This window comes from Lynx canadensis, chromosome B1 (assembly GCF_007474595.2).
Source record: "Lynx canadensis isolate LIC74 chromosome B1, mLynCan4.pri.v2, whole genome shotgun sequence".
Taxonomy (NCBI): Eukaryota; Metazoa; Chordata; class Mammalia; order Carnivora; family Felidae; genus Lynx; species Lynx canadensis.
This window is the reverse complement of record NC_044306.2, coordinates 82,161,378-82,175,852: the sequence shown is the minus strand read 5'-3', so window position 1 is coordinate 82,175,852 and position 14,475 is coordinate 82,161,378. Positions and strand designations below refer to the sequence as shown.

The 14,475-nt window shown below is 35.6% G+C and overlaps 1 protein-coding gene across 2 annotated transcripts in view; it reads right to left on the bottom strand.

Annotated features, from left to right (window-relative positions):
- Positions 1–14,475, bottom strand: part of ANAPC10 (anaphase promoting complex subunit 10) — a 110,107-nt gene that overhangs the window by 49,950 nt on the left and 45,682 nt on the right. For both annotated transcript variants that reach the window (XM_030312996.2, XM_030312995.2), the window contains exon 4: positions 8,490–8,610. In XM_030312996.2, coding sequence (XP_030168856.1) covers positions 8,490–8,610 — 121 coding nt within the window. The remainder of the gene's footprint in view (positions 1–8,489; positions 8,611–14,475) is intronic.

Sequence of the window (14,475 nt, the reverse complement as noted above, 5' to 3'; positions counted from 1 at the left end):
TGACTTCAGCTCAGGTCACCATCTCGTGGTCCGTGTGTTTGAGCCCCAGGTCGGGCTCTGTGCTGACAGCTTGGAGCCTGGAGCCTGTTTTGGATTCTAGGTCTCCCTCTCTCTCTCAAAAATAAATAAACATTTAAAACTAACTTTTTTAAATAAAAAATAAATAAAACTACCATACAATCCTACAATCCCACTTCTGGGTATACACCCAAAAGAACTGAAAGCAGGGTCTCAAAGAGATATTTATGTTTGCACATTCATATTCATAACAGCATTATTCACACCTCTTGTGGAAGGTCCATCAACAGATGAATCGATAAACATAATGTGGAATGTTATTTAGCCTTAAAAAGGGAAGATATCCAGTCACATGCTACAACACAGATGAACCTTGAGGACACTGTGCTCAGTGAAACAAGGCAGTCACAAAAGGATAAATACTATGAGCCCACTTATATGAGGTATTAAAAGAGTAACCAAATTCATCGGAAAAGAAAGTAGAATGGTGGTTATCAGGGGTTGAGGTGAGGGAAAATGAGGAGGAGTTGTTTCATGGATATAGATTTTCAGTGTTGCAAGATGAAGTGATTCCGAATATGTGTTGTGCAACAATGTGAATCTACTTAACACTATTGAACTGTACACTTAAAAGGGTTAAGATGGTAAATTTTAAGTTACATGTTTTTTATCACAATTATAAAAAATATTTTTTTGAATTTTTGAGAGAAAGAATCAGATCTGCCCAGATAATCTTCTTTTAAGAAAACTACACAAGCAGGGATCAGTGGCAAGCCTAGGGACTGACTGCTGGTATACTCATTTGACAACTTTTTATTAAACGCCTACTGTTTCCGACACTGTGCTAAGTTCTCAGCCAGGTGCCTACCCCTTCCCTGTTCAGCTGGCCGTACTCAGTAGGCTTTCCTTATTTAAATAAAAAGGGTTGATAATCGGGATCTCTAAAACCATGGGCATTTTCACTTTTGTAAGTAAAGTGCATATTTTTATTGCATTGTACCCTGCTATATAGTTAAATAAAGGGTTTTTAATTTTGTTTTTTGTTTTTTTTGTCCCTGGCTGTTCCTACTGTCACTCTGCCTAAAAGAAACAGTGCAGTTCTTCCGTAAGTGCTGCAAAAGAGCACTTGAAAAAGGCGACTCTAGGGCACAATGCTCTTAAAAGAAACCTCATCAACTTCAAAGTTAAGTACTCATCAGCACTACAAAACCTTCCAATTCAAAGCATTACGAAACAAAACAAGAATCCCCTTCAGAATCTTCTTACTTGGTCCAAATATGAGAGTAGGAAAAGTTGGAATTCCTGGTATTAAATAATTTCATTGGTCTCAAATCTATAAATGTAGAAACTATTACTCCAAAGAGTGATTAAACTAAACTACTTGCAGAAGCTGCTTACTACAGAATTGCATTAAATAAATTGCCTATGAAAACATGCAACACAGGCTTAGGCAGGAAGGGTTTCATTCCCTATCTAAGTGGGTACTCCTGCCCATTCTCAGCTTCTGTGACATTGTCTCTCAATTTTCTTCTCATCACTGGCAGTTCCTTTCAGCTTTTTCTCACTGAATAATCTTTTTTCTCCCCAGTCCTTGAGTGTTGGCATTTCCACAGTTCCAGCCCTTGCACTCTTCTTTTCCACTGCATACACTCCCTGAATGAATCGGAACTCGCACCGAAGCTTCTTACTTGCATGTTGGTAATTTTCAAGTCTACACCTGTAACCTAGACTTCTTTCTTCAGGTTTGGATCCATGTATCTGGCTACCCCTTGAAAAGCCCTCTGTCAGAAAAAATACCAGAAGTCAGTGACAAAAACTAATCTCATTAGCTTAACCTTTCTCACCATCCTCGATGTTCCTTAACTCTGCATTCCATTGCTGATTAATAATAAAAATCCACCAGTTGCCAAACATGAGAAGAATTCTAGTTGCCCTCTTCTACCTATTTGAAGCCCCTACCCATACATACTCCCTGTACACCCTAGGTAACAATCAGTCACAAGCCTTTTTGAATCTACTTCAAATGCACCCCTTTCTTTTGAACCCAATTGTCATGGCCTTGGTTAAATCCTCCTAATTTTCAACTGGATACCACCTAGCCGGTCTTCACGTTGCTCCAGCCCCAGCCATCCCACGATTAAACTTTATCAGTATCTCCTCATTTAAAGTCCAAACTCCCTAGAAGTCTATGAAAGTAAGCATAACCTGATTTTTGCCTACGTATTCTCACTGTAACAACTACACATCACTCCCCGCATGAACATTCACTCCTTATGTGCAGAGGCCATATTACCATTACCATCACAATAAATGGTTGAATGACAAGTACTTCTCCAGTCTTCCTTGCCATTGCTTCATACCTACCTAGCTTCCAGAAGTACTAAATTACTTGCAGTTCTGCCATTATGCCATGCCTTCCTGCTTCTGTACTTTTAGGTACACTGTACCCCTTTCAAAATGCCTCACTTTATTCTCACCTGAGTGGGCTTTATGTTGATCCTTAAGATTCAGTTGAACTATCACCACTTTTAGAAAAACTTTTTTCTTAACTTTTTAAAGTTTATTTATTCTGAGAGAGAGAGAGAGAGAGAGAGGGTGAAAGGGAGAGAGAAAGAGAGCGCACGAACAGAGGAGGGACAGAGAGAGGAGAAAGAGAAGCCCAAGCAGGCTCTGCACTGATGAGGGGCTCAATCTCATGAACCTGTGAGATCATGACCAGAACTGAGATCCAGAGCCGGGATGCCTGACTGACAGAGCCACACAGGCACCCTAGAAAAATTTTTTAAACGGTTGCTCCTAATATTCCATTGTGTTTCCACAGCACCATATGTCTTTACTAGACTATATTGTAATTGTAGATTTACTTGCCTGTCTTTTCCACCAAACTATGAGGTGCATACGGACAGAAACAGTGACTATCTTTACTGTATTCCCAGTACCTAATACAGTTCCTGGCACTTAGCAGGCCCTAAATAAATATCTAATAAATACAGTATGAATTTGTCTTGTAATAGGAATCCCAGATTACATCTCTACATTGACACAGTCTAGGTTTGTGATCAAACAAAAAACAAGAGATACAAGAATATTTCTCTCTTAAAATATATATATATAATATTCCACTATGTAACATTTTAGATTCAAAAGGAAATACATACCAAATGCATAGTCATCTCAACTCCATTTTGGAAATAAGTAATGTATATAATCCTGAATAACTCTCTTTAAATTGTGTGTTACTTTTAGAGAGGGAAAAAAAAGGATAACATTTCTGGCCTAAAAATTATGTGTATCACAACAAAATATTCCATACTCATTTCAAAGATGTCCCAGTGTCAGTTATAAAAACTAATTTTTAAAAATATTTTCTTTTAAATTAGCTAAATTTCAGTAAAAATATTTTTCCAAAGGCTCAATAAATTAAACACTGTCCTATCAAACAAATTTATGTTTATAAGTACTGCCTAAATCATTCCATTTTATATCAAGTTGTTTAAAACAGGCCCCTCATCAGAAAGTAAATATAAGTAGATTTTAAGATCGATGGATAGAGCCAGAGACTCTGTCTGCATCTTATTACTCCACCACACACATTAACAAAACTCAAATTATAATCATAAATGTTATGTTAACAGAAGAGTTGACTTTTTAACCACTTTTGTCAAAGTACCAAATATGGACTCCCATAGCCATGCTACTGATTCAAGACCCAAGGAAGAGAGCCAAAAGGCTCATCCACAAGGAAGAAAAGAAAAATATCATTACAGCTCTCTTAACATCGAAGACTTGTTTCAAGCTTCTTCTTTAAAAAAAAAAAAAATCATTTGGTAACAGCTTTATTATCTGAAGACAAAAACAGGGCTTAAAATTCACTTAAGTGCTCAATCTTGTACTCCATTAATATTCTATCCTTTTGCGGTCACAAATTTTAGAAGCAAAACGCTAACAATGAATCAAAGGACAACTTTCACATATGCTGAAAATATCTGCTTCAGTTAACAAGTTGTTTTTTTACAAAACTGTATAGAAATAATTTTGAAAACAGTTTCAAACAGAGAGGAGGCAAACCACAAGAGACTCTTAAATACAGAGAGCAAACTGAGGGTCAGTGGGGGGCCGGAGAGGAGGGGAAAATGGGTGATGGGCATTGAGGAGGGCACTTGTTGGGATGAGCACTGGGTGTTGTATGTAACTGATGAGTCATACTACTCCCGAATCTACTCCCGAAACCAAGAGCACACTGTATATACTGTATGTTAGCTAACTTGATAATAAATTACATTTAAATAAATACCACAGAGTAACTCATTTAAAAAAATAAATAATTTTGAAAGCTGTCATTCTATGTCTAATAAATCAGTTTAGTATCATATTTAAGTACACAAATTTTTTTTTAATTTTTTTAATGTTTATTTATTTTTGACAGAGAGAGAGAGACAGAGCCCAAGCAAGGGAGGAGCAGAGAGAGAGGGAGACACAGAATCAGAAGCAGGCTCCAGGCTCTGAGCTGTCAGCATGGAGCCCGACACAGGGCTCAAACTCATGAACCGTGAGATCATGACATGAGCCAAAGTCAGATGCTTAACCGACTGAGCCACCCAAGTGCCCCTAAGAAAAAAATTTCCATAATAGTTTTTAGAAGGAGAAATAACTCGTTAGCAAATTGAAAAAGACTTTAATTTTTCTTGAATTTTAGCTGGAGATGCTTTCTACAAAGTTAAAATGGTCACATGTAAGACATAGTGCTCTTTGGTTTCTCGCTCTAAATGACAAAAAATTTCCAGCTATTTATTTTTCCTTCTGAGAGCAAAGGAAAAAAAACAGCATTAAACCAAAACATAATGCTAAAATGCAAATGATTTAAAAATTTTAAAAGCAACTGTATCTTTATTTGAAAACTTCTCTTGAATAACTTCCTTAATAACAGGATGAACATGACTTCCTATATAGAAGTTAACACAACTAAGATGAAGTGTTTTGAGAAGATAATGCCATAAAGACTCTGAAATGCTAAGTCCTCACTCCTTTACAGAAGTAGTCTTGTGTGGAAGCAATAAATCACAAACATCTCATAAATGTTCTTATGTCTTTGGTTCCCAATTTCTGAAGGATGGACAATTTTAAAAACACAATAGTAGAATAAGCAGCACAAATGAATTCAACTTTGGCGTCAAAAATGTTCTATTTGGCCAAACTTAGTTTTAGTATCTTGTAACCATTAAGCAGAAAGTTTAAACCTTATTTCCATTTTAAGTCCCTCCTCAGGTATAGAGATTGAAATATGCATTCAAGATTAGTAAAGGAAAGGCCTGATCTCTTTGTAGAGGTTTCTCAACAGAGGTTACAAAGATCAGGATAGAACAGCATGCTTTGTAACTAAAATGAAGGAAAACATATGATAGCAAAAGAATAATTTTTTGATAAATAGAGTAGCCATTAGCTTTTCTTACCCTGAACTACATTTTTGTAAAAGTTACTACTTCAAATCAATAATAAAATGACAGAAAATAGGTTTTTAGAGTGTTTCAAGTAAACAAATCCATAATTTCTAGTAAAAAAGGAAAACCTATTAAACACTCCAATACACACTACACCCTCCCATGGGCAAGCCTCCATGGAAAAATATAAAAAGATTTAGTTGGGTTTTCCACTCAGTTAAATCAGTCCTATAACTAATGAAACGATGGCTCTAAAAACCTCATAAAAGTTAACACTATTTTAATCACTTGTCTTAGCATCTGAGTTAGAAGAAAGAATTTTTTAGAAATAACAATTTAGATCCTATAGAGTAGGAAATAAAATCATAATCTGCTTATCTTCCCTTAAAAAACAAAGTGATAACAGATTATTTCTTTAACTTAGAAAAACAGGTAAATAAAGTAAATCACATGTAAAGATATATAATTAAAAGATAAAGTATACTTTATATCATGAGCTGCAAAGGCGGTACTAATATTTTAAAGCAAAATACAAAAATTATGGTTCCTTAGTGAGAACTGTGGCAGAAAAGCAGTATGTTCATTAAGTTTTTCAGGAAAACAACTTACATTATCACCTGGTAATATTTAGTATTACTGGCCTCATGAGGCTGTGTGGTCACTACACAGAAATATAAACACACTTGGAATAAAATTAAGAGACTACCTAAAAGAGCCCTTATTCTATATGGCTAATGTTTCAGTACTTAAGTGATAGAATAGAAGCAAAACTAGATTAAAAGTATCTGCAATGGTCCAAATATCATTTCAAGTTTCTCTAATTTACAACAGAATACAATATATATATTTAATACATAAAGCTAGAAATCATGTATGAGGATGTACATTTCCCAAAATGCATGAAAGAATTTTTGAATAAATATACTCAAAGAAAAATAAGTTACAACTAAGACTACTTAAGGGCTTAACAACTAGACAGAAACCATCAATTAAAGGACAACAGTGACATCTAGTGGACATTTCAAATATAGGCCACACACATTTTGGATCAAAACATTTTGTGTGTCACATATTTCAACCTGCCTGAGGACTTACGGGACAAATCTTTAATTTTAAAACAAAACAAGCCAGCTATGATACAAAAAGGCTTATAAATATGAGTGACCCAATCATGTGATAAATACAAAATGTTTAAGTATAAGAAGTACATATCTCGCATCTTTAAAGTACTTTAAACACTGATTAAACATATCATATATGACTAAAAGAAGGGCTGGCAAAAGGTCCAATGTAATTACGATAATAAAAAGAATTTAAAATATTCTGAAGGAAAAAGCACTGGGGTGAATGAAGAAACTAACAAAGTTTATACTTTGTTTATACTGGTTTATACTTTTGGTTTAGGGGCTTTTGGGTGGCTCAGTTGGTTAAGTGTCTAACTTCGGCTCAGGTCATGATCTCACAGTTTATGAGATTGAGCCCCGTGTCAGGCTCTGTGTTGACAGCTTGGAGTCTGGATGGAGCCTGCTTTGGGTTCTGTGTCTCCCTCTCTCTCTGCCCCTCCCCTGCTTGCATTCTGTCTCTTTCTCTCTCAAAAATAAATAAAAACATTAAAAAAAAAAAAAAGTAAATGAACATTAATAAGACCAGGTGGTCATCTCAAAAAGCAACAAACTTAACTCAAAGAAGGATGAAAAAACAAAACAAAACAAAAAACCAAAATACCTGTGGATGAAAATGTTCTTACTTATTCTTATTTGTCAATACATAAACAAATTTCACAGGAGAACAACACCACATTCATTGAGTAAATAATGAAAATATATGTGATTTTTATTAAGTATTTTATTACTAATTCAGGGAAGAAATATAAATGTAGAGGCAGATCTTATAAACACTAAGTCAAATAAGAGTCCAGGCCACAAATTAGCCAGAAGTCTTTCAAACATCACAGGTGCTTCCAGATCTCTCAGAACTACCTAATTTAAAAGATTTTAATGATTATTTGAGCTCAAAGATTTCCTGACAAGGAAAAAATGCAAAGGGCCAGAACTTTATAAATACAAAGTTCAAACTCATTCAAAGTATATGAAATGTAAACGTGTTGGGACTAGTAACATTCAAATCACAAAAGCATTATCTTAATAGCTTCAAAAAGTTATATAGTACATAAATAAATTGGGATATATTCAAACAATGGACTATAACTCCAGAATATAAAAGAATGAAGTACTGATACATGCAAACACAAGGATGAAATGTCAAAAAATTAGGCTGAATGAAAGAAGCCTTACAAAAAGTTACACCTTTTGTGATTTCATTTATATGACATGCTATATAACAGGCAAAACTGATCTATAAAATGAATGAATGAACGAATGAAATTAGAGCAACACTTACCTCTGAGAGTAGGATAGAGATGGAGATTGACTGGGAAGGAATATGAGGGAATTTTATGGGGTAAAGAAAATATTCTATATCTTAATAGAAGTTGGGGTTATACGTATGTTTGCATTTGTCAAAACTCACCAAATAATACATAATTAAGATTGTGCAAAACATATATACATTGTACCTTAAAATAAGAACCTGAAGCAAATATTCATAACTCTAGTTATCATATATCATGCTGAAGTATTTGGGGTGATATGTCCAAATATCTGCAACTTATTTTGAATTGCATATAAAAATTAGATGAATTGATGGACAGATTATAATAATGCAAATACAGCAGAACATTAACAATTATAGATAGAATTTAAGAGATGAGTATACTGGGATTCACTATATAATTCTTTAAATTTTCCTGTATGTCTAAAAATTTCCATAATAAAATACTGGGAAAAAATTAAAATGACAATCAGAATTTTAAAAAAAATTAAATATAAAAAATTTAAAATGTTTTCTTATATATTAATAATTTTCCATTTATATATTAACATCTTAATCTGTCTAATCTAAAGTCAAATGTAACCATTCTCTAAAGAGCAAGAGTTACAGGAAAACATATTTTTAAAAATGTGAAAGACATACCCGAATTTCTTGAAGATTGTGAAAATTATTTCCTACTCTGACCGAGATCTTGCTTGGAGTATAGCTTTCATCAGATTTGTAGTCTGCATAAATACATAATGTCTTCACTGTTGTTTTTCTTCTAAAAGCAATAAAATAAAAACATGTTCTTTATCACGTGGGAAGATTATATCCAAAACATCTTCTGATCGCAGTTCACTCAAATGAGTACTTCAATCAACAATTTCCATTTCATTTCAACAATGATGAAAATGAAGAACAAGTAAAAAATACAGACACACATTCATACAGGCATCTCTTATCTAGAACATGGTCAAGAACCAGATGTGAGTAAATTAAGAACAGTTGAGCTAAAATAGGTACCTTAACATGCAAACAGCATTAAGAATTTCAGTCCTCTTCATTTATGTTTTACACAAAAAAGTTACTCTAAAAAACTTGGTTTTTTTTTTTACTAGTTAATTACTTAATTTCCTATATCAATATTTGAAAATAACTAGCTAAGTAAGAAATTAAGTCCAACAAAACCAAAATCATTTATAATTTTATAATATATAAACATATATTACAGCACATATTGTACAATAATAGTGTAGTTTTAAAGGAAAATATATTATGTAATGCAAGAAATAAAATTGTTTTTGGGGCGCCTGGGTGGCGCAGTCGGTTAAGCGTCCGACTTCAGCCAGGTCACGATCTCGCGGTCCTCCGGGAGTTCGAGCCCCGCGTCAGGCTCTGGGTTGATGGCTCAGAGCCTGGAGCCTGTTTCCGATTCTGTGTCTCCCTCTCTCTCTGCCCCTCCCCCGTTCATGCTCTGTCTCTCTCTGTCCCAAAAATAAATAAACGTTGAAAAAAAAAAATTTAAAAAAAAAAAAAAAAATAAAAAAAAAAAAAAAAAAAATTGTTTTTAAAATATATATATATCTTAGGAAGAGAAGCAAAGACTATATAACACAAAATTAATCTCAGAAAAAAAAGCAAGTAGCCAAAAAACATGAAAATGTTTTAATCTCTAATAATCAAAGAAATATAAATTAAAATACATAGACATTAGTTTTCTTATCATATTAAAAAATATTAAAATGACTGATAATATCCAAATTTGATTAGAAAAAGTTACTGTCATAATGAGCTGGTAAGGCACACAGCCTTTGACCCATGAATTCAACTTCTGAGAATACATTAAAAAACAAAAATAACACAAATACTTAAAAATGGATGCAGAAAAAATGTTTACCATCCTGGGGTTAAATTACTAAAAAATTATAAACTCAAAAATCCACCTCAATAGGTAATTAGTTATATCTATTCAATGAAATCCTATATAACTATTTCAAATAATCACACACATATACAGGTTAGGTAAAAAGGCAGATTACAAAACAGTATATACAGAAGGATTGCATTTTGGGGAAAACAAAAAAAATTTTAAAGGCATATACACCTACATATATGTATAGGTATACATTACATGTATATATATAAAAAGATGTAGATAGAATCATACAAAAACACTAAAAGGGACTATTTTGGTGGAACAGATCTATGAGAGAGCTTTATTTTTTTTTATGATTTATATATTTTTGGAATAATTTTTTTTTACATTAAGCATGTGCTATTTGGGTCATTAGGGGAAAAAAAAAACATAAGACAATTTTAAACATCAACCAAAAAAACCCATTAAGAAGTCTATTTAAACATGCTTTAAAAGTTAAGTTCTGGTATAAACTGGCACTAACTTATTAACAATGAGCTCCTTGAACAGAAGTAGTCTGTGTCAAAAGTCAACCAATAAAAACAGCAGGGGATCTGTAGCTCTTAGTGTGGGGACCAAACTTCTATAGCCCAAGCTATTCATCAAAAACAAATGGGGAAAGTTAAGGACTTTTCTTCAAATAATAAAGACAGATCAAGATGTAAAACACTAAGTACCCAGGAATCGCTGACAGGATAAACACCATTACCAGGTTTTCAGAAGAGGCCAGAGGTATCAAACTGACATCTTTCTCTTTCTGTTGGGCCAGGAAGGAGACATGAGAGGAAGCAAGGGAAGAGGGGAAAATTTGAAGGGCATACAAAAGATCTTTTCCTGATGAGCCAGAAGCAGGCAGTAAAAGGTCTTTCTTATTATGGAGAGATCAAAGATCATGAAGATTACTCTTGAAGACTTTTGCTTTTCTTTTTTAACAAAAGCAGATCCAAAGAGCCAAGCTTTCCGCTGTTCAGAATAATTTTATCTCCAAGTTATGAAATTTAAGATAACTTAGTCACTGGCACATAAAAGATAATCAGGATGAGGTTAGAAAAGCAAAGAATAACAACAACACAAATGATTATAAAGACAACAGCAACAAGTACAAAATGGCAAATGAACTTTGGCCCAGAAGCAAAGCTTTTTATGTATTATTTAATTCAGTTCTCAACCTTGGATACAGAAGCCATTACCACCTTCATTTTACTGATTTAAAAAAAAAGCAACCAGTAACAGGTTAATATTAACTGACTGAAGGTAAAAAAGCTAGTATGCAGGCAGGCACAGTTGAAGTTGAAAGATGTGTCTATCTGCTTCACATGACCTTAACACATATCACCTTGCTGTTAATTAATTATACTTAACTTACTCAACAATCATTGGTACCAATTTGCAGGAATATGTACGTGTCTGTAGTTCTTTAAATTTTATCTGCCGTAAGTTGGGATCCATGTATTCCCAGAAATCATATTTAATATGATAATCTGATTACATAATTATATAATTTCATTACATTTGCAAAAGAAACTGTGACCTCACGAAAAGTTTAAAAACTATTACTCTAAAATGTACCCATAAAGCCTTTTAAAATTATTTATCAATTTTATCTCGTGGTGAATGTAAAAACTAACACTGCACAGAAAACCATGCTATGTGTCAAATAGCAATGCATGTGGGAAGATTAAGTGCGTAGATTATGAGACATCATGGCAGCTACTTAAATTGCTCAAATCATCATTATAATAATAATCACCATACTCTGTAAGCCAAGCATTGTGCTAAACATTTAGGGTAAAGTACTATAGGAAGGAAAGGGGGAGGGGGTAACATGTCCCCATTTCTGATGACATAAGTAACATTCCCAGCCTCTCTATTCCTCATCCATGACTCCCTTTCTGCTGAGAAAGAGCTGCTGGCAGGAGGTACACATTGACTTTGTTCCTTCATGCCACAAATTTAATAGAGGCAGGCTCTACCTGGTCTAGCACCTTCATAACTGGATGGGCAAGTCTGTTTAATTCTAGGGTTCAATATTAGCAAATACACTTAACTGTAGATGTAAGCCCCTTTCTCAAACATCAGCGTTGTCAGTTTTACAAGGGTGATACTTTGGTCTCCACCTGCTGACTCCTGAATAATTTTTCAATTCATTGGGAACCCATGAAATTGCAAGAGAAGACATTAGAGACAGACACTCCAGGTTGACAACCTAACAGCCCCTGTTCCCTTCTTTCTTTATGGCATTCTACTAAAAGACTATATTCCCTAGCTTCCCTTAAAGCTAGATATGACGACATGACTAAGTTATGGCCAATTAGATTTACACCAAATGACTGTATTTTATAAAGAAAGGTTTTTTTAAATTTTTAAAAAATTTCTTAATGTTTATTTTTTGAGCATGAGAAGGGGAGGGGAAAGGAGAGAGGAAGACACAGAATCCGAAGCAGGCTCCAGGCTCTGAGCTGTCAGCACAGAACCCAATGCAAGGCTTGAACCCATGAACTGTGAGATTATGACCTAAGTTGAAGTTGGACACTTAACCAACTGAGTCACCCAGGTGCCCCTATAAATCAAGTTTTTAATGTTTATTTTTTTTATTTGCAAGAGAGAGAGAGAGGGCAGAGAGAGAGGGAGACACAGAAACCGAAGCAGGCTCCAGGCTCCAAGCTGTCAGCACAGAGTCCAACACAGGGCTCAAACCCACGAGCCATGAGATCATGACCTGAGCTGAAGTCGGACACTTAACCGACTGAGCCACCCAGATGCCCCAAGAAAGGTTTTTTTAAAGGAAGACATCCCCCTTTACCTTCTCCACCTACTCCTTCCTGCTACCTGGGATATGGACATAATGGGTAGAATTCCAATAGGCATCTTGAATCATGAGGTAACCTTGAGGACAGAACTCATGAACTAAGAATGGAAAGAGAAGGAATCTGGGTCTACAAAACACTGTAGGGCTACCATACCATTCCTGAATTGCCACGCTCCACTTATATGAAGAGGGAGAGAAAATAAATTCTCACCTTGTTCATTTATTTATTGGGGGTGAGGGGCACAATCTCACAATTAGTGAGATCATGACCTGACCAACGCTCAACCAACTGAGCCACCCAGATGCCGCTCCACTCTGTTTAAAGCACTGTTATTAGAAGCTCTGTTACCAGTTCTCATGCCTATTTAATACATTATCACGTCCACACTACAGACGAGGAAACTGAGCTCAGATTCGGGTTAAGCAAACAGTCTCAGTCACACATCTAGCTATGCAGAGCCAGAATCTGAATCCAGTTCATGCCTGGTGGACTTAGCGATATGCTCCAGTGGGGAAGGAGGGCAGAGACCCAGGAGCCAGCAGATTGATCTGAGGATCCTCTGGGTTGCAAGGGGCAAAACAATTCCCCTGCTTGCAGTGCACTTGGGAGAGGTGGCCCAGCCTCTCTGGGGGCAGAAGACATGGCAGCGCCATTGAACTGCCCTGTTCACTAACATAGGAATGGGGACACTAGCTAAGGGCAGCAAACTTTGGCACCGGCCTTGTGCTGCACTTTCCCAAAAATTCCTAACCACTGTGAGGTCACGTGACTATTTTCTGGGACAAACCAGCCCTGGGCTACAGTGCAGTGAGATCCTCCCCCCACCCCAGGGGGTCAGTGAGTCTGTGCCTTGCAGATGTCTAAAAGATGAAATAGCCACATGGACAGCTCAGAGGTAGGCAGGGTAAAGGTGGAGATATGGCAGAAGCTGGGGACAGAGGAGGAATGATTGTTTGCTCTTCTGTGAGTGCTTCCTGAAGAGTGAAAGGCGCAAACTCCCCCATCCGGGATGAAATAGGGGGAGATTGCCATTTTCACCCCACTCATCAGCTCAGTGAGCTAAACAGTGCCACCAAGTGGAGGCTGGAGCCACATACACCAAGCCCTGACTGCCCTGCAGGTACATCTCTACTAGGGCAAGTACACCTGAGAATCAGCTCAACAGGCCACACCCCCAGAAGACCAGCATAAACCCCTTGCACACACCAAGTCTACTGATCACAGAGTGCTGCAAAGCTTCAACTCTAAGGGAAACAGGATTTAACTTCCTTTCGGGGTTTTGGTTTTGTTTTTTTTTTGTTTTTTTTTTTTTTTGATACAGAAACAGCAATTTTTTAAATTTTACTATTACTATAATTGTTATTGTTATTATTATTATTTTGAATCAAGCTTCACTTAACAAGCAGACAAAAACACGCCCAGGATCTAGCTCCCCCTTTTTTTTTTCCTTTCATCTCCAAAATGACAAGACAGAGGAATTCACCTCAAAGGAAAGAACAGAAAGAAGTGATGACCAGGGATTTAATAAAAACAGAGAAGATGTCTAAACTAGAGTTTAAAACAACAACTGTAAGAATACTAGCTGGGCTTGAAAAAAGCAGGGAAGACACCAGAGAATCCCTTACTGCAGAAGTAAAGGAACTAAAATCTAGTCAGACCTAAGTTAAAAATACTATAACTTAGATGCAAGCCTGAATGGATGCCATAACAAAGATGGATGGATAAAGTAGAGAAACAAATCAGTGATACAGAAGATAAAATTATGGAAAATAATGAAGCTGAAAAGAAGAGGGAAAGAAAAGTTTCAATCACAAAGGTAGACTTAGGGAACTCAGAGACTTCTTAAGACATAGTAACATTTACATCACACGAGTCCCAGAAGATGAAGAGAGACAAAAAAGGGGCAAAGGTTTGAGAAAAT